Here is an 18,874-nt window from a genome sequence, read left to right as displayed (position 1 = left end):
GTTCGGTGCTGGATGGAAAACGCTATCGAAACAATACCGATGATATAAGGTTTTCTGAATCTAAATCTCGGAGAGAGATAGATATATAATTGAGCGAAAATTATACACAAACTGAGTTATACATCAAACAAAAACCATAACTCACCTCCCCCACTATGTCTTGATCGCTCATTTAGAATATTCTGTACTACTGGCAAAATGGTGGTCTGAACCTGATGGGTAGTCTTTGGTTGCATGCAGAGGGGGTTTGAGGCATGGCCTCATTGCAACCAGATCCAGACCCCAAAATCATTCAGGGGTTCAGCACAGGGCCAGGACTGGGGACAGGGCCAGCATGCAACCTGCTGCCTCACCCCAGCTGCATGAGAGTGGAGTGGAGTATGGCTTAGTTGTTTTGACGAGTTGTGTTGAGTTTTTTGAGTGGCGTTTGGGTGCAAGGCCTAGCCTGTGGCCAGTCCATATGTTCAACCTGCTGTAGGAGATTCGCAGCAGTGGTGTCAACCCTACTTTCCACTATAAAACTCAAAATGAGATTCACGAGTTGTGACTTATGGCTTGAGAAATCAAAGATATAGGGTTAACCCATTATAGCCCGCTCAGTAAAACTTTTAAATGATTAAATCTCAAAAACTATTGAATAAATTTACATCAAACCAAAAAGAGCAAGCTTTCTGAGTAACATTCTACTCAACAGGTACTGGTCCTCCTCGGACTATTAGTTGGATTCAGAACCAACATCCGCAAGGGCTACACTATTATCATCGTACATCCTCAGGTTGAGAATGACTGACTTTTTACTCTCCCTCCGATCATGCATTTGGCTGATGACTCATGTCTGTTAGCACATGCAGGCTTTTCAGCCGACTCTTCACCTTCTGAAACAAGTGGCAAAGAGTGGGGTCTTGTGCCCTCTTTCTGGAGGCTCAGCGACTTTGGCTCTGACCGGAACTCAATGGACCTCCCTGATGGTAGGTCTGCTACTGGGTACGCTCAACATTGGGGAAGACAAACTCAGGAGGCGTCATCTTACTGATCATGAGCAGAGTCTGAATATGGACTCCTTGAATGTCCGTGCTAGATGTGGTTTACCCATGTGGGGCTTAAAAGTTCCTTATGTTTTTCTTCCTCACTTGATGATTCCTCAGGCCCTTAAAGTCATGTAGGATCTGGCTAAGCTCATTCTAATACCTATGAGCTCAGCCTAGAGAATTCGGTATTCAGAGCTCCTGAATCTCAACCTACACGCTCTGTTTCAACTCCCTCTTTGAGAGGACAATCAGCAGGACAAAGTCCTTCACTGAACTTCACAATCTATACATCCCATCTATATACAGAGACAGAGTGGAATCAACTGAAAGGTTACAATCTTCTGTAAGAGTTGGTGCTTGTCATCCTGCTGTTGTTCACCAATCACCTAAAAGTCAATATGCATAGACGCTTCAACTAAATTTGTTACCAGAGATGGAGCCTGTTTATCATCTACAGACCAGGCATCCTGCCGCACTTTTTATTAAGTCCTTGGCCCAGCAAAGTTTGCTGTCGTCTCTGTTAAAGTCTACTATCATCCCTTTTGGCCTGTCTTTGTTTGCCTGATAAATCTTCTATGATCAAGTCACCTGTTGTGAGATGCTTTTCACAAAAGGGTTTTTATGTGAACTTTCTCAGCCTTCCTTATGCTGCTGTGAGACCTCAATTGAGCGCAACCTTCTAGAGGTGTGCTCCCCTCTAGCCTCTTAACAGTTTTGACTTTTGTCTTTGAATAACTTCCTGTGCTTTGCATCAGTAAGCTATAGGAAGTATTGGTCCACCCTCTGTATACCATCTCCTTTCCCTTCCCACCCTTACAAACCGGACGCATGCATCCTTTCTTCCCTGAGTGGGGTCACTTTTTTCTGTGGGGCAATCCATCAAGATCCCCACATTCTTTTCTCCACCACATATCTCTAAGGAGGCTTTGAGTTTTAAGCGAGCCTCTAGTTTCTACACAGATAGAACTAAAGATCACATAGAAGAAAATAAGTTACTAACCTGTAACTATAGTTCTCCAGTATTGGAATCTTTCATAGAATCACATGCTTGAATCATTCCCAGTCGTCGAGATGGGAGTCCCAGGTACCTTAGAAAAGGCAATGTCCCAAAGACATAACAGGCATAACATAAGAAATCTACATTTTAGCAATCTATCGAAGTCCTTGTGTAAAAAAGGACCAAACTTGAACCTCAGCTAATCAGAGAGCACCACCCTCTAGAAACCACCTAAGAGAAGCTCCCATACCTCAGATTTTCTACGCACTAGTGTGCAAGTCAACGGTTGAACAAGAGATATCGAAGGTGAGCTTCCCCTGGGAGGCGGGTGGGTCGCATGTGAATCTATGAAAGATTCCAGTACTGGAGAACTATAGTTACAGGTAAGTAACTTATTTTCTTACTCCAGTATTGGAACTTTCATAGATTCACATGCTTAAATCAGATTATATTGCAGTATTCAGAGCACATTGCATTGACTACATCATTCAAATTAATCAGAGATTACTGAGTTGTTCTCAATAGCATTAAAACATTACCTTCCTTACATATAATATCATTAATTTCTACACATACTTATATTATGAAAAAAAGAACATATGCAAATGAACCATAGAAAACTTAAACTACGCAATGTGCCTAATAGAAAAGAAGGATGGAGGGAGGCAATGTGAGCTCACCGTTACTGGAACAGATGTCGCAGTACTGCCTGACCAACCACTACATCTCCCTTAGGAATGGCATCCAGACAATAGTGCTTCGTAAAAGTGTGAGTAGTCTTCAAGATGGCTGCTCTGCAAATGTCCTGCAGTGGTACACCCACAAACAGTGCCATGGACGCTGAGACAGTCCTCGTAGACTGTGCCCTTACTGAGGCTGTAAAGGCTTTCCAGCTGCTTGGTGGCAAAAGTTTACAGCACCTACTATCCACCTGGCTATACTCTTCTTGGAAAGGGCCTGTCCCTTCCTAGGGGCACTATACGCAACAAATAATTAAGTAGTCTCTCTAAAATTTGAGATCTCTTTTGATGTCCAACAAGGGCAGAGCTCTCTCTACCGGAGATGTTGGGTTCGGAAAGATTTCAAAACCAACAGTTGGGGATATGAAAGTCTGATGGCACCTTTGGAACAAACTTGGGGTTTGTACGAAGTATCACTCTATCCTGTTTAAATTGGAGGATAGGCTCTTGAATGGTCAACGTCTGGATCTCACTGACCCGTCTAGAAGAAGTAAGGGCTAGCAACAGAGACACTTTCCACGATAAATTCTTCAGATCTACTCTGTGTATCGGTTCAAATGGGTGTTTCATAAGCAAAGAGAAAACCGTGTTAAGTTGCCAAGACGGCAGAGGAGACCTTACCAGCGGAAAAACTCGAAAGAGTCCTTTGAGAAATTGTTTGATTAATCAAGAAGACCACAGAGATGGTGACGCCGGCGAACGTCTGAAGCGAGATATCGCTGCCAAGTGCACCCTAATGGATGCATGCGCCAAGCCTGTAGACGCCAGATGGAGGAGATAGGGCAATATTTGCTCCGGAGGTGATGGAGCAGATTGATCCACTACTTTCTGACACCACAAAAAAAAGCTCTTCCATTTTAAAGGAGTACAATTTGAAGGTGTTATCTTTTCTGGCTTTTGCCAAAATATCCAGACACTCAGGGCAAATGTTTAAATGGGCAAACTAATTGTGTTCAGGAGCCAGGCCGATAATTTGAGTGACTTGGGATCCGGATGTAAAATCTGGCCTCCATTCCTTGTCAAGAGCTGTGGTGAAACTTTCAGCGGAATGTGAGCCGCCTCCAAGAACAGGAGAAGTTCTGAGAACCAATGTTGGTGGGGCCAAAATGGAGCTATCAGGATGAGCTTGCAATGCTCCCGTTTGATCTTTGCAAGTACTCCTGAGATTAGAGGAATGGGTGGAAAAGCATAGGCAAATATTCCGCACCATGCTATCGAAAACGCATTCCCCCAAGAGCCCGGATAGTGAATCCAACTTGCATAATAGCCGCATTTGGTGTTCTGCGGGGTTGCAAAAAGATGCAGTTTGGGTTTCCCACACCGCCGGAAGACCTGATCGAGCATCTTCTGGTTCAGCTCCCATTCGTGACAGAATGACGTCAGTCTGCTGAGAGCGTCTGCTGCCTCGTTCGGCCTTCTTGGTAGATGCTCTGCTCGTAGACTGACGCCACTGCAAATGGCCCAATCCCAAATAGTCTGCGATTCCCAAGATAGAAGGGACTTTGTTCCCCCTTGCTTGTTTAAATAATGCATTGCTGCAGTATTGTCCGTTCTTATGAGAACTGCTGAGCTATCTCTTCTCGGGAGGAAAGCCTGCAGGGCCAGGAAGACCGCTCTCAACTCCAGGAAGATGATGTGATGTTTTCGGAAGGAGGAGTTCCACTTATCTGAAGATCTTGAAGATGCGCTTCCCACCCCTCTAGGGAAGCATCCGTGGTGATGACTAACGGAGGCCGATGCAGTAGGAAAGGAAGACCGACTACAATGTTTTTCTGGTCTTTCCACCAGTGGAGTGCTTCAACCATCCAAAGAGTTACCGTGATTAAATCGTCGAATGAGCCCTCTCTCTGTACCCACTGAAAATCTAGTTCTTCCTGCAGGGTACGCATTCTTAGGCGACAAAAGAAGACATCATCCCCAGAAGCGACTTGTAGGTGCGTACAGAAAGAAATTTTTCTTTGTACTCTGCTTGCTAGGCAAACGAGTTTCGCTCGTCCCTCCATTGACGGGAAAGCTCTGTCTTTGATGGTGTTGATTTTTGCTCCTTAAAATGTCGTCACTCTTGTCAAAATATTTGACTTGTTCTGATTCAGAGTGACACCCAGCTCGCCCAATAATGCTATGCAAGCCGTTGTTGATTCGTGAGCTGCTTCAGACGACCGCGCCTTTAGGAGCAAATCGTCTAAGTAAAGAAAAATTAGCAATTTGTTTTCCACAAGAAAGCCGCTACTGGAGCTAGGCACTTTGTAAATATTCTGGGGGGAAACTTCAGGCCGAACGGAAGAACTTTGAATTGCAAATGGCTGCCGGCTACCACAAAAGAGATTTTCTGTGGGCAGGTGAAATCGGAACATGAAAGTAAACGTCCTGTAGATCCAGAGAAGTCATATAATCTCAGTGGTTCATACGGAGAAGAATATTTTGCAATGTGACCATGCAAAAGGTTTGACGTACTTGTTTAGGTCCCTGAGATCTAGAATCTAGATTCTCCGGAGAAGGAACTCTATCGCTCCCTGTATGACCAGGGTCACGACCTCCAGCAGGAGTTGTTTTAGATGTTTCTGAACGAAGGTATGAGGAGGAGAAGGTGGGCGTTGAATGAACTATGGCCAAATCAAACAATCTTTAAAACCCACTGATCTGATGTTATTTGTTCCCACTTCTGATAGAAGTGGGATATCCTTCCCCCTATCTTCTGGCTTTGTGGTAAGGTTGTAGCCGGAGCCTGAAACATTTCATTGACGTCTGGCCGCTTCTTTGCCCTGATGCGGTCTACCCCTAGGAGGGGGACTGTAATAGGATGCCTCATACACATGGCTTGCCGAACAGTCTCTCTCCATCAAAAGGAAGGTCCAACACCTTATTTTGAACCTATGGATGAAAGGAAGTTGCCCTAAGCCAGCCTTGACGCCGCAGCACTGCTTCACCAGCTAACTGCCGAAAGGCAGTTGTTGCTATATCCACAGCGCAGTCTATCACCTCAGCCGAGGTGCGCTCTCCCTCCAAGAGGATTTTCTTCACCACCGCCTTTTTAGAGCCTTCTGAAAGGTGGTCCAGCTACGGGGCAATATCAGCCCACAGCTGTCTGTCATACATCCCCAGGATTGCCAATGAATTTGCTGCTCTTACTATTAGACCAGGCATGGAAGATGTCGCGTAGGCTCTCATTATTCTAATGAGACTACTGGATTTTGAGCAGCAAGATCGTTCCCGGTGTGGGAGACTGAGCCTGACCCACTATGGGTGACACTTGTCGCTCTAAATCTGGGTTGTGCTCCGGCTAGCTAGCAGTGCCTCGTCTCTTCCAAGAGGTAGAGATGATTGGGCAACCAAGCGCATGACATATACTTCTCAGGGAAGTCGTGGTCACTCAGGTTGCATCCGGTTCTCTCATTCACAATTCGTCTCATACATAAATGACAATAAGAGGCAGTATGAGTTTTAAAGACTGGTTTAATAAAACAACTGAATTGTAGATAGCAAAGCTTGAGCTGCAATAACCAGGACGACACAACATGACAATATTAAAATGGTGACGAGGAGAGTGAAGCATAAGAATAACGCTATCATATTGTCACTAGAATCTATGGACTATTTCCTATCTGAGTCATAATCTGAGCACAGCATGTTAAGCTCTAATTCTGCCTTTCAGGTTCCCCTGGGAGGACATGAACCCTCATACCTGAGCAAAGGCCTGTAGTCTGCGTTAGCATCTGCAGCGAAGCATTCAGCAATCAGCATACAGTCGTGGTTCCCTGGCTGGAATCTCCCTCTTAACTTGTAATGGGACTAAGAAGTGATTTTATAATACCACAGCTGATGTTCTAAGAAAATGTCCCTACGTAAGGATGTGTATTTTCCATGAATGTCGGAGACTCAACTTCTACCACGTTCATCAGCAATGTACCAAACTGTAGCCTTGACTGAAGAACAAAGTGATCAAGAATGTCTTGTTTGAGAACATAGTGCTGGGCTAAGCAAAAACAGTTAGACAGATGAAATTAAAACAAGACCGTAAAACTGGTTATTGTAAAAATAATGTGAAGCCGAATAAAATATATCTAGGTCAAAGTGCACAGCGGCCTAGTGTGTTTAGCTAATGTGCATGGAGCTATAAGGATAAGTTACTTCCCTGTAAATCCTAGTTCTCTTCCAAGGGTATCCTCAAAGTCATAAACATTGAATATTCCCGTGCGGGGACCCCGGAGCATACATAAAATACACACATGTATAAGTATGAAATATACATGAAAAATATATAGCATTTTTAGTAGACCATTTTCATACCAAACCCATATATACATGTGCACAACAGCAATGCAGACTATAATGATAAACAGGCTAAAATGCTTTATTTCTATGGCGGTTTATTTTTTTATTTTGAAACAGTCCCTATCAAATTTACAAGAAGAAAAGACTTTCCAAAGCCCCATAGCTGGGCCCAGGGAAAGAAGCAGTAGCAACATCAGTGAAAAAAGAGAAAAAACGACATTGAAAACATTGGAGCATCATTAGCCAATAGGCTGCATGCAGGTTAACACAGCAGAATCAAAAAATGTGGCACTGTGCCTTTAAGACCCTGAGCACCTCCAGTATCTCACCATGCCTCAGGGGTGAAGGAGAGGTGACAGTTGGTTCACAGTTAGGTCAGTTCTTTTTTACCGGCTTCTTCTGAGAGGATCCTGGAGCATTGAGCTCTCCATTTTTCTGAGTTTTTCACAGAAAAATATTTAAAGAAGCATTTTTTCTACCTTCACTCGATGTTTTACATCTTTGTCGGAGTCAAGGGATTTTTTTCCTGACTGGGAAATGCCTTCTCTTTTTGTGAAGTGCCCTTCCTGTGGGAAGAAGAAGGCCCAGTCTGATCCACACTCTCTCTGTATAGTGTGTTTACCTCAGAGCCACTGCCCTGACACCTGCAGACACTGCAAGAACATGTAAAAAAGGACTCTGAAGGACAGAGAAAAATCAGGCTTCATGGTCTTCATGAGAGGCAAAAGACATCATCCTCTTCACTTCCCAGGCAGCCAACAAGCCATTCTCAGGAGAGACAGGCTAGATCGACATCAGCTGGTAGGAAGGTGCCCGACTGTTCCCCGTCATCGCTGCCACTGCCGCATCGTCACAGATCGCCATCAACGGCGACCCGACCGACGTCGATGGATACGACGTCGAAGGTACATTGCCATCATAAGGGCAGATCTCCGTCGACGGCAACCCACCGATCGACGTCGAGCCAGCACCGCCATGCTCATTCGGCGAAGGCCTCACATCCCTCGACGGCACGAAAGAAGATGACGAGATCGCCTCAACGGCGAGAGCAGAGACTTCCGTCGTCAGCGAGGCACACGACGTCGAGCAGATCGCGTTCAAGCCACCGATCACCGTCGAGGCGTTCGACGTCGAGACCTGAGCAGCCCACGGTACTCCCTTCGACGTCGGTACACCTTTCGACGTAGACACAGGTGCGGCCTATCTCGCAAGGAGAAGAGCGTCGGTTACCACCGGCTGATAAGAACATCACTCAGAGTCCAGTGGTCTCCATAAGGAGTGGATCGTCGAGGCGGTCGAGAGCCGCATCGTCTGGGCACATCTCACCCATAAACCTATCGCCAAGGTGGTTGGAGAGTCTTAATAAAACACCTGCTTCTCCAGACTCTCAATACTCTCGAATGTACTCACCGTCGGCTTCTCTCCCGAGGACACCATCGCGACAGCGCATACAGAACAGGCTTGTTCTGCGTCTCGCCAGTCTGCCACTAGACCTCGGCGCACTACAACAAGATCTAGGAGCAGGTCACGCTCCCAGAGAAGATCAAGATCGCGCAGTCACCTTCTTGGTCCACATCGTCGGGGTCTTCAGTAAGAGGGTACTCCCCAACTCTAACGAATTCTCCACCAGCTAGAGTTTCCCCGTTGGACGACATCACAACTTTCAACAAGGTGCTTCTCGGGGGGGGCACAAAAGCTGAATATTGAGGTCCTAGAGCCTTCACCCTCCTTGTCGGTAATCTTTGATACCTTGCAACACAGGGCGGTTTCAAAGAAATTGTTACCGCTGGTGCTTGGTCTTCTACAACCAACCATGGAGACTTTAACACCAGCAAACCTCCGTTCAGCTCCCGCTAGGATCTTAAGGAAATACAAGGCACCTGATCAAGATCCTTTGTTTCTCAGGGCTGATCCACCACCAGACTCAGTCATATTGGCCGCAGCCCGTAAGACACATTCAGTGGCGTCATCCTCTACGGTTCCACCGGACAAGGAGAGTAGACACCTGGACTCTCTGGGGAGGAAGATGTGTGGCACAGCGGCGTCCATGATGAAGGTCTCCAGCGCCTCCGCACTCCTAGGCAGATACGATCGCTCACTCTGGGACTCACTGAGCAGGTTTGCAGAAAAGCTGCCTAGAGAGGATAGACAGGATTTTCAGGAGATCCTTCAGGAGGATCTAGGAGATGATCTAGGTTGAGGCACTGGAGTGGCAGGCATCGAGGGAGGAGGCGCCGTTTGAATGTCCGATTGTAGCACTGATGAAAATCTCTTTTTGTAATCTGATAACATAACTGTAGATCTGAAATAAGGGAACTCGGGACACAGACCACGCCCTCTGGTACACATGCCTGCTGTCACTGAGGAGAATAATACTACTGATAATACTCCTCTTCATCCTCTTGACACTTAACATGAAGATGTGAAGGGATATGGGCTGCCCCAACCGGCCAATCCTCATCCGAATCTTCCTCCAAAAGATGAGTTGGGATTAATGGTGTAACCTTGCTTGGGGATGTAGCTCTTGGAGGGATATCTCCCCTCCCAGAAGCAGACTGCATTTTTCTCCTAAAGACGGGGTCGACGACGGTACCATCAACGAGGTTGTCGACGAAGTCATCTCCAATAGCCCTAGTGCTCCCGTCGACGGTGTCGCTGACGACAGCGTAGACGTAGGAATCCTCATTGTCGATGGTATCGTCCACATCATATACATCTTGATCTTCAACGTCGACAGCCTAGATTTTGTTACCGTCATCGTGGAGGTCGTCAAAGAGGAAGAAGTCAGCATCAATAGACTGGTTACCGCCATCGCCGTCGATGCAGCCACTGTGTACGTTGTCATCGGTGGAATGGTCGTCGACGGTCTGTCTTCAGAAGCGGAAGAAGGCTTTCTGAACACTGTCAACACCTTTGGAGGGGGTGTAGAAGGCTCTGAGGAGGATTTTGGTACCTCTTTTGATGTTGAAGGTCGATGCCTGGACTTAGGGGAGGATCTTTTTCCTGAGGCGAGGATGAGAGACTGCGGCCTTCACCAGACCCCTGTGAGGTCTTTTTGAAATTCTTTGAGGGCTGTTTTGAACTCTTTTTTTTAGAATGAGGTGATCTTTGCCTCTTTTGTGACTTCCTAGAAGACCATGATGACTCATCACTGTCAGAGTGCGTGACAGGGCTTTTTCTTGATTTAAGCTTCTGGAGCCATATCAACAATCTCCCCTCTCTATACTTTAAAGTCTTTGATGAAAAGGTACGACATACCTTACCTGTCAGTAGCAGAGTGTTCAGGATAGAGGCAATATATACAATCTGTAAGAGGGTCTTCCGAATGGAGCCTTTTCTTCCCACAAGTGCTGCAGGCTCTAAAGAGACTTTTTCTCTCTGTCAGACATCCTGCTGGTACAAAAGGCTCCAAAAAGTATGAGTGTAAGTCAGAAACACTCAATGAGCAAATAGAAATTCAGATGTAGTGATTAAATCTTCTTCCACAAGAACAAAACTGAGCAGAGCTCGGAGGAGAATTCCTAGCACGACGTGCAGTAGAAAATCTGAGGTACTGAAGCTACTCTCAGGAGGGTTCTAGAGGGTGGTGCTCTCTGATTGGCGGAGGTTCAAGTTTGGTCCTTTTTTACATAAGGACTTAGATAGACTGCTAAAATGTAGAGTTCTTATGTTATGCCTGTTATGTCTTTGGGACATTGTCTTTTCTAAGGTACCGGGGACTCCCATCTCGACGACGGGGAATGATTCAAGCATGTGATTCTATGAAAGTTCCAATACTAGAGTAAGATTATCATCTGTCAGTTTCTTTGGTGGAAAAAAGTGGCACAGACAAGGACTTTATTATGATGGATTGTCCTGTATATAACGCTAGGTTAGACATCAGCCAGAAAGATCCTCCTGAGGGTTACAAGGCTCTTCACACAGGGAGGAAGGCCTCTACTCCAGCCCTGCCTGTGTCCCACTTTGGACATCCGTCATATAAACATACCTCCAAAAATTCACCAAACACGAATATATTGACTCTATGGTCAACCAGGAGGATAATTTTGGCCGTTCGGTCCTACAGGCATTCTCAGTGTAATGGCTACACCTGCAACCCACCTTCATGAAGGGGGAAATTACTGGATACTGATTCACAAGGTGAGAAGTCTGCGGGTAGAAGTATCAATCAGTAACTTACTTTTGGCAACGCGGTTTGTGGTGGATAATCTATCTAGCCAAATGTCCCTCGCCGTCTGTCCCACTCTTCATTTTGTGGAATGGACCTTTCCAGAAGAAATGTCGTTTTAAGTCAGATAATGTACAAAGCCATTATTCTTAATTTGCCATCCATGCTCCTCGTTTGAGGAAAAAGAAAATGATTAAGTAAACTGACAGAGTGCAGGAGTACTTCCTTTCGCCATGTCTGGAAGTGGGATAGAGTCATGATGGTGCCACCGGACACCATGCCAGAGTTATTGACAAGAATGTTCAGAATCCCTTAAGACACATGACAACTCTGCACCTCCTGCATTGCATCTGACAACAGATAGTGTTATAACACAGTTGGGAATTATTTTATTATCTAGCCTACTTGTAAATGTTAAGGAGTGCAAATGAACATTTTGACTTAATTTGTACTACTGCAGATATGACAATTTTCAACTCAGCAAGTTTTGAAGAAAACACTTTTTTTTTTTTTTTTAGCAAGGTCAAAGCTTGGAGGAAGTGAAAAGAAGGCCTACGCCAAACTCTTGAAGGAGGAACTACAGCATGGGCATTATTATCTCCACAGGATGAAGGATATGGTTGAAAGTATGGCATGCCTGCCATATGTATCTTATTTTGATAAATATGTCTCACAGCAGATTCCTCCCCCAGGAATACTGCCCAGGCCCAACAAAGATCTGGAAACTTTTCTTCAGCAGTGCTTTTGCACGCCATTAGGTGGCGGCATGGGCTCTGCATGGGCTCCACACCACTCTCGAAATGATGGAGCAGAGCCATATATAAGAATCACCCCTGCGTGCGGACATCTGTTTTTTTTTTCAGTACCTTCTGACAGGGATCCGAAGCTCCACTCTCAATGTTCTTCGGTTTGCAACAACTCCTGAAACAAGTTCCAGTGTGCTAGTGAACAATATCCACACGCTAAACAGGTTTCACATGATGCTGCAACAGCAGGAAACCGTGTTGGTCACTGATGTGATAAATGTGGCCACATGACTGAAAAGCACTCTAGGACCGAGAGGCAAAGTTGTAAGTCACTGAACACAAGATAAAATGTTGCCTTCTCATAAGTCGTGCACCCTTTTGGGGACTTGATCCCGTTTCCAAGGTCATTACAGTGAGCAGTCCACTTCCCATCTGAAGACCTTCACCAAGTCAAGTGTCACATCCAAGCGCAAACTTAAAAATTGACACAGGCCTAAATCCCTTAATCCCACTCTAAACCTAAACAGAACCTATGAGCAGTCACAAAGTCAGTCACACAACTTCTAGGTCTCCATTCCACTATAAATGTGTTTTAGGTGGGGGCTGTGAGAAAAAAAGATTACTGTAAGAGATACAATTCAAACAAGATTTGTAAAAAGAGGTTTTTGTAAAGAATATTACAATATTAGACACTATGCCGGTGTACTGATTTCTTCAGTTCTGACACCCTAAATATCCAACGCCCAACATGTAACATTCCAAGGAGAGCCACTATGTATATGGTTTCCATTCAGTTGCTGGTGCCGTTTCGGGGAGCAGGTTTGATCATTAAGAAAGGTCCTAACCAGGTCCATGGTATTGGACAGTATCTTTCCTTGCTCTTCTGCAAAGCAGGATGTCTGAAACACAGTCCCACTGACACAAAAGGCTTCACAAGGCTCCTGGAGCTCTTGAATAGGTATTTAATGTGGTCATTATTCTTCACATGGTTGGTGAATACTGTTGAAACTGATATAATGATGGGGAACCAATTTTCAAGCCCACTGTAGGTCACTGGACAGAGAATGATACTTCATCCATCCGTTTCCTGCTTCCTTGGTGTGCTGCTGTCATGTTGCTTATCACAATTAGCACAAGAAAGGCTTTCAGAGCAAGTTGGCAGAGCTGAGTTCCAACCGGTTCTAATACAAGGTTATTCTGTTGGTGAGCAGAAAACCAGGGTGCTGAATGTCCCCAAGATAGCTCCTCAATTTTGGGAGGACTCATGTTTTAACATTAAGGTCTGTGTCTCACCATCAGTATAAACATTTCTTTAGTTGAGGTAATCTCTTAATAGACCAATGCTAAGTACATAATGTCGGAGTGTTAACATTATCATTACCAATTAGTGGCACTCAATAATGAGGATATAAACATGGGATGTTTTAGCAATTAAACATAAAATACGATCTTTCTGCATGTTTTTAAAAGTTTGACTTACATATTTCTTCTGTAAAGCATCGTAGCATCCAAGCATCCTGAAACAACCAATAGTATTTTACCTGGTATAAGAATATGTGTTTTAGTTATTCTCAACCGTATCACTTCCTTACTAACATAATGCATGTTAGCAAGCTAACACAGCATTTATAAGCAAATATGCAAGTAATGAAGCACTGTAAAAATATTTGAAAGTCCTCATCCAAACAAGGAAGGAACTAATATTCCTGAACCTTCAATTTATAGAATACCTTAAAAATTAAAGCTACCTACATGTAAACAAGTTCTGCATCATATGAATCTTCATAAAAGTATGTTCTCAACTGCATGTACACAACAATTCCGTAATACATAAACCTGTTAATAAATGGTATATATGTAGCCTTTAACCGAACAGCTGCCACATATAGCCAACTTTTTTTAAAAAAATGTACTTACAACAAGCAACATATAGCAAACCAGGTTGCAGCCCAAAACTACAACTTTGCTGCATAGGGAAAATGAGACAACACATGTACACAATGGGGAGAGGTGCAGGCAGCCATTATTGAAAGGCAGAAAAAACTGGTCCTTTATGAATACACTAGCTTCCAAACCTCATAATGGTTTGTACTGACAGTTGCTCTATGGATCCTTGGAACAATAACATGGAACCAAGCAGCAATTTAACTTCCAATGAACAAATGAATAGAGAAGAAGGCAGAGGGTTTACGACTTCAATGAAGTAACCTATGAAGTAGATGAAAAAATTACTTCACTTCGGTAAAAATATTCCAGGTGAATTCTATATCTGCAGATTCCTCATCTTATGCATGCCAGACTGCATCTGAAATCTTTTATTACAGCTCTCCGGTAAGTGGCGCTAGTTCTCTCTTGGCACCCGAAGCAGCAGAGGTGTGACATCACTGGAGCCACATATTGCCATCATATTGCCATCTCAGCACACTAAAATTAGTTCCTCAGACATTTTTTTTTCCTGAACCCTTAAAAGCAGACATGAGGATTACCAACAGATCACATGTGGATGTGCAGTGCAACAAACTACACTGGAACTTTATTTGTATCAGAAATTATGCCCAGCCCTCAGAACAAGGAGGTCAGTATCAAGTGGAAATCTGCAAGCATAGTATCCACCAAAACACTGTTACTGAAGGCAAGTTGGGAAATCTTACTCACCTCTAATTCCAACTAATTCTAATTCCAACTCTGCATCGATGGAATGTTCACTTAAACTTACTTCGCACACATTGGCGGGAATATTTTAAGTATATGACGCTCAAGGAGCATCCAATGATGCTAAAGGAAAAGTTACTTAATTGCAATTCTCCATTGCTAGAATCCTCAAAGAAGTCAGTGGGGATTCAGAGGCAGAAATCAAGATGGCTAGAAAAGATCTGGGTGAAACAAAACCTAGGCACAGATTACGTGGTATACAAAACATTAATTTGAGATTATAAAACGGATATTTTCAAAGAAAGCGACCTATTACACTAAGATTACCGAAAGTTTGAAAAATGCACTGAAAGAGCTATTTGCATTCATCCACAATTTTCATCGCCCAATGTCAAGCCAGCTCTGTTTCCGCCTCAGGAGATGTGTAATAAACGAGCAGTTGATTTCTTTCAAAACAAAATCAAAGATATCTACTAACATTTCTCATTAGAAACTCTAGCTTGAGCAGGTCCTTACAGTTGATGATGGGGCCAGTGGGAATCTGGATTTGAGTAAATTCTATCCTGGAGTAGATACTTTAGTCAATTAGCTCGCCCTCACTTTTACACCAGGTTCTCTGTCAGTTCCCTGCCCTCCACATAAATCTTGCCCATAGTGGCAGACATTGTCATGAAAAACCTCATGCTACTTAGCAATTGGGCCATTAAGTCAGCCGTCTTTCCTCAAAGAAAGAAGATACCACAATGCCACCCCTGAAAAAAACTAATGCTGATCTTCAGGTGTGGAAAAACTATAGACCCATTTAAGTTCTACCACTACCAGCAAACATATTAGAGAAAGTACTAAACTGAAAACTAGTGCTAAGGATGGAAAGCCATGAATTGTTAGATAGTTCAGTTCTGACTTAAGTAGGAGATACAGCATAGAGTCGATGCAGGTGTCTGTTTTAGACGAGATTAAAAACATTCTAGATGTTGTAGGCGTGATGGCCCCAATTCTACTAGACCTACCTGCGACTTTTGACACTGTGGCCTACACAGTGCTAATGATTTGACTTTCAAAATCAGACATAAAAGATCAAGCAGCAGGACCCTATCTTCCTTCTTAACAGGAAGAATGCAATCAGATGCTTTCAAGCAACTTAAGTCACAATCATCTGCACTTCCCTGGGTTGTTCCTCGGGGTTCTGTACTTAGCCCAGCACTTTTTAACCTGTATATGGTTCCGTTAGCAGAGATAGGGCATTCCTTTGATTTTCAGGCCTCATGTTATAATGATGATCTGGTAGCTAGTGGAAACTCTTCAGCTCTTGCACAAGAGGCTGATAGCTGGGCACCCCAGAAGTAACAGCTGCTGTATTCTGGGCTGTTTGTGAACACTTGCACAGCGATTTGTGATCAGCGAGTTATCACATGGTGATGACACCCAAATTGAGATCTGTATCACCAAGGTTGCTCTAGAGGAGGCAGAACATTTTCATAACTGAGGTAGGTAGCGTTTTGGATGAAATCTAACAGGCTAAAAGTATGACGGATGGAGGTAGCTAGATCGATGAGATCTAACAGCCTAAAAGTAAATGGTGGCTAGACAGATTTTAGTCTTCAGCTCCCATTCAAGTATTTGCTCTAAAATGTGGTGATGGTTGAATTTGGAACTCCACCTAAACCAGTATATTCAACATGAATCCTAGGTGTAGTATTTGATAAAAAGCTGTCCATCTGCACAGACAACTCAAATGCCCACATCAGGCGGATGCAGGGCGGGGTCAACGAGGGATGAAGAAGACCAGCTGTGCAGCACAGGAGATGAAGAGGAGTTTCTGAAGTGATGCAGATGGTGTCCCACGTCGTCTGTTGGGTTGCAGTTGGTCGGCGGTGCTGGAGAACCACCAACAAGTCTTTGCATATGCACAGGGAGAAGACGACGAGTTGCAAGGCTGAGGACGATCAGCAAGGCCTAGGGGACTCGACCCAAGGAGGGGGAGTCGTGATGACCCTCAGCAGCAGGGGTGTGGAATTTATTAAAATATCTACTTGTCCAGGGGACAAGTTGCTTCTCAAATCTACTTGTCCTATAAAAAGATCCACTTGTCCCTTTGGTGCCATGTAGTGTGGCGACAAATTATGGCAGCAATCTCACTATGTAAGAGCTCTGATAATAGCCTCTCTAATTATGCCAGGGCTACTACCATCGTAGTGCTTGAATACTTACAGTTTCAATCCCTACTGTAGCGATTTCCTTATTTTGCCACCTTTCTGCAGATCTGCATACTGGGGCTGGAGGAAGCAGTAAGCAATAGTTCCAGGGCTGGAATGCCTTTGAGTCTGCAAACCTACTAACCTGCATGTTTTAAAGATTTTCACCAGCTTCTATCTAATATTTTCCCATAATAAGAAAGGTTGGACATTTACTCCTGACAATGGCAGAATTAGAACTTCTTCCAGGGTTGGGAAGAAAGTGGCTGGAGGGAAAATGAACTTACAAATGCTCAATAGATTTTCACATGAGCAAATCTACACATCGTATTTACCCATGCTAAAATACAGTTCACAAATATTTTATAGGGGTACAACATATACCATGGGTGCACTTTTGTGACTTTCTTTAAGAATTTGGGGCCACATGTAGGTAGATTCAGATTTGCGACCCTCAAATTGCGAGTCAGAGCGACTCGCAATTTGCGAGTCGCAAATCCGAATGTAGGATGGTGTTCCTGACACCATCTGTGATTCGCAAGGGCTTCGCAAATGCCCACCTCATGAATAATCATGAGGTGGGTCGCAATTTGCGACCCCCTTGCAAATGGCGGCCCTCACAGGGATGGTGGCCTGCTGGAGACAGCAAACCACCATGTCTGTGACTGCTTTTCAATAAAGCACTTTTTTTTTTTTTTGTAATGCAGCCCGTTTTCCTTAAAGGAAAACGAGATGCATTACAAAAACGAAAAATGAAACGTTTTCGTTTCATTTTTTCAGAGCAGGCAGTGGTCCACAGGACCACTGTCTGCTCTGAAAAAATGTTTACAGTGACATTCACAATGGGGAAGGGGTCCCATGGGGACCCCTTCCCTTTTGCGAAAGTGTTAGCACCCATTTGAAATGGGTGCAAACTGCGATTGGTTTGCACCCACGTTCGTGGTCACAAAACAATCCTACATTGCACTGTGAGTCACAATTAGGATGGGAACACCCCTTCCTAATTGCGAGTCGCAAACCCGTTTTGCGATTCGGTAACCAGGTTACCGAATCGCAAAACTGGGTTTGTGCATCGCAATGTGCTTTTTGCACGTCGCAAACAGCAAAAGTCGCTGTTTGCGACATGCAAAAAGCTACCTACATGTGGGTCTTGGTCCCTAATTAGGTCTGGTGTTAACAAAGACATTTTGTTTTTATTAAACTTCTATTTCTCTCTCTTTCGGCTGGCTTTACTGTGAGTGATCGCATTCTGCTCTTCCACAAGGAGCATATTGGCACACAAAGTAGTTTTGTTCAGTGTCAGGAACTACAGTGGCAATCAGTGATGTAACGAAACTGGAGGGTGCCCCTTTGCAAAGAACATGGAGGAGCCCCCTCTCCAGACTCACTCAGGGCAGGTGCTGTGCTGAAGGGGCCCCCTGGACGGCAGCTGCGGGGCCTTTGTTATGCCACTGGTGGCAACGTGTGCTTTTAGAGTTCAAAAACTTTTTTTTTTTTTTTTCCCAGTGTTTGTTACAATGTTGAGGGCCTGGTAGCTCCCACAACAATAAAGTGTTATAAAAGCCATGTCAAAACAAGACACGCATTGATGAAACTAAAAGACTTATAAAAATATGTCCGATCAGTTGGCTTTGTCAGTGTTTGTTTATTTTCATGCTTCCCATAATCGTGATGAAAATGGTTACACTGATTTTCCATTAGAAATATTTTTGGGAATTACAAGCATGCATCAACACATTTTACTAAATGACACTTCATTTGCATCTAATCAGAGAGCATTCTGGGAGCATTATACTTAGCCTCATAGCCTAAACTTTTCAAACATGTGTATACACAATTTTTTTTTTTGTACTGGAACCAACGTCAGTAGTGAAGTGTGACCTTAAAACATTTATTTACAGCACTCACCCTAATAATGAAGGCTTTCAAATAATGAACCATAAATACAAGTTCGAACAGCATTGTCTTTTGGAAACACATTACCTCAACTGCAGAGAGTTCCACTCTCTGTAAACAGGCAGCCAAAGAGTTTGTGCTGCAGAGGGTTGGGCCTACTTGTCCCAAGGACAAAGTAAA

At 44.1% G+C, this 18,874-nt stretch overlaps 1 protein-coding gene across 3 annotated transcripts in view; it reads right to left on the bottom strand.

Moving 5' to 3' along the window:
• Positions 1–18,874, bottom strand: part of HORMAD1 (HORMA domain containing 1) — a 326,846-nt gene that overhangs the window by 230,825 nt on the left and 77,147 nt on the right. For all 3 annotated transcript variants that reach the window (XM_069216936.1, XM_069216938.1, XM_069216937.1), the window contains exon 5: positions 13,432–13,468. In XM_069216936.1, the coding sequence (XP_069073037.1) occupies positions 13,432–13,468 (37 nt within the window). The remainder of the gene's footprint in view (positions 1–13,431; positions 13,469–18,874) is intronic.

The sequence above is a fragment of the Pleurodeles waltl genome, chromosome 12, assembly GCF_031143425.1.
Source record: "Pleurodeles waltl isolate 20211129_DDA chromosome 12, aPleWal1.hap1.20221129, whole genome shotgun sequence".
NCBI lineage: Eukaryota > Metazoa > Chordata > Amphibia > Caudata > Salamandridae > Pleurodeles > Pleurodeles waltl.
This window is presented reverse-complemented; position numbering and strand designations above follow the sequence as displayed.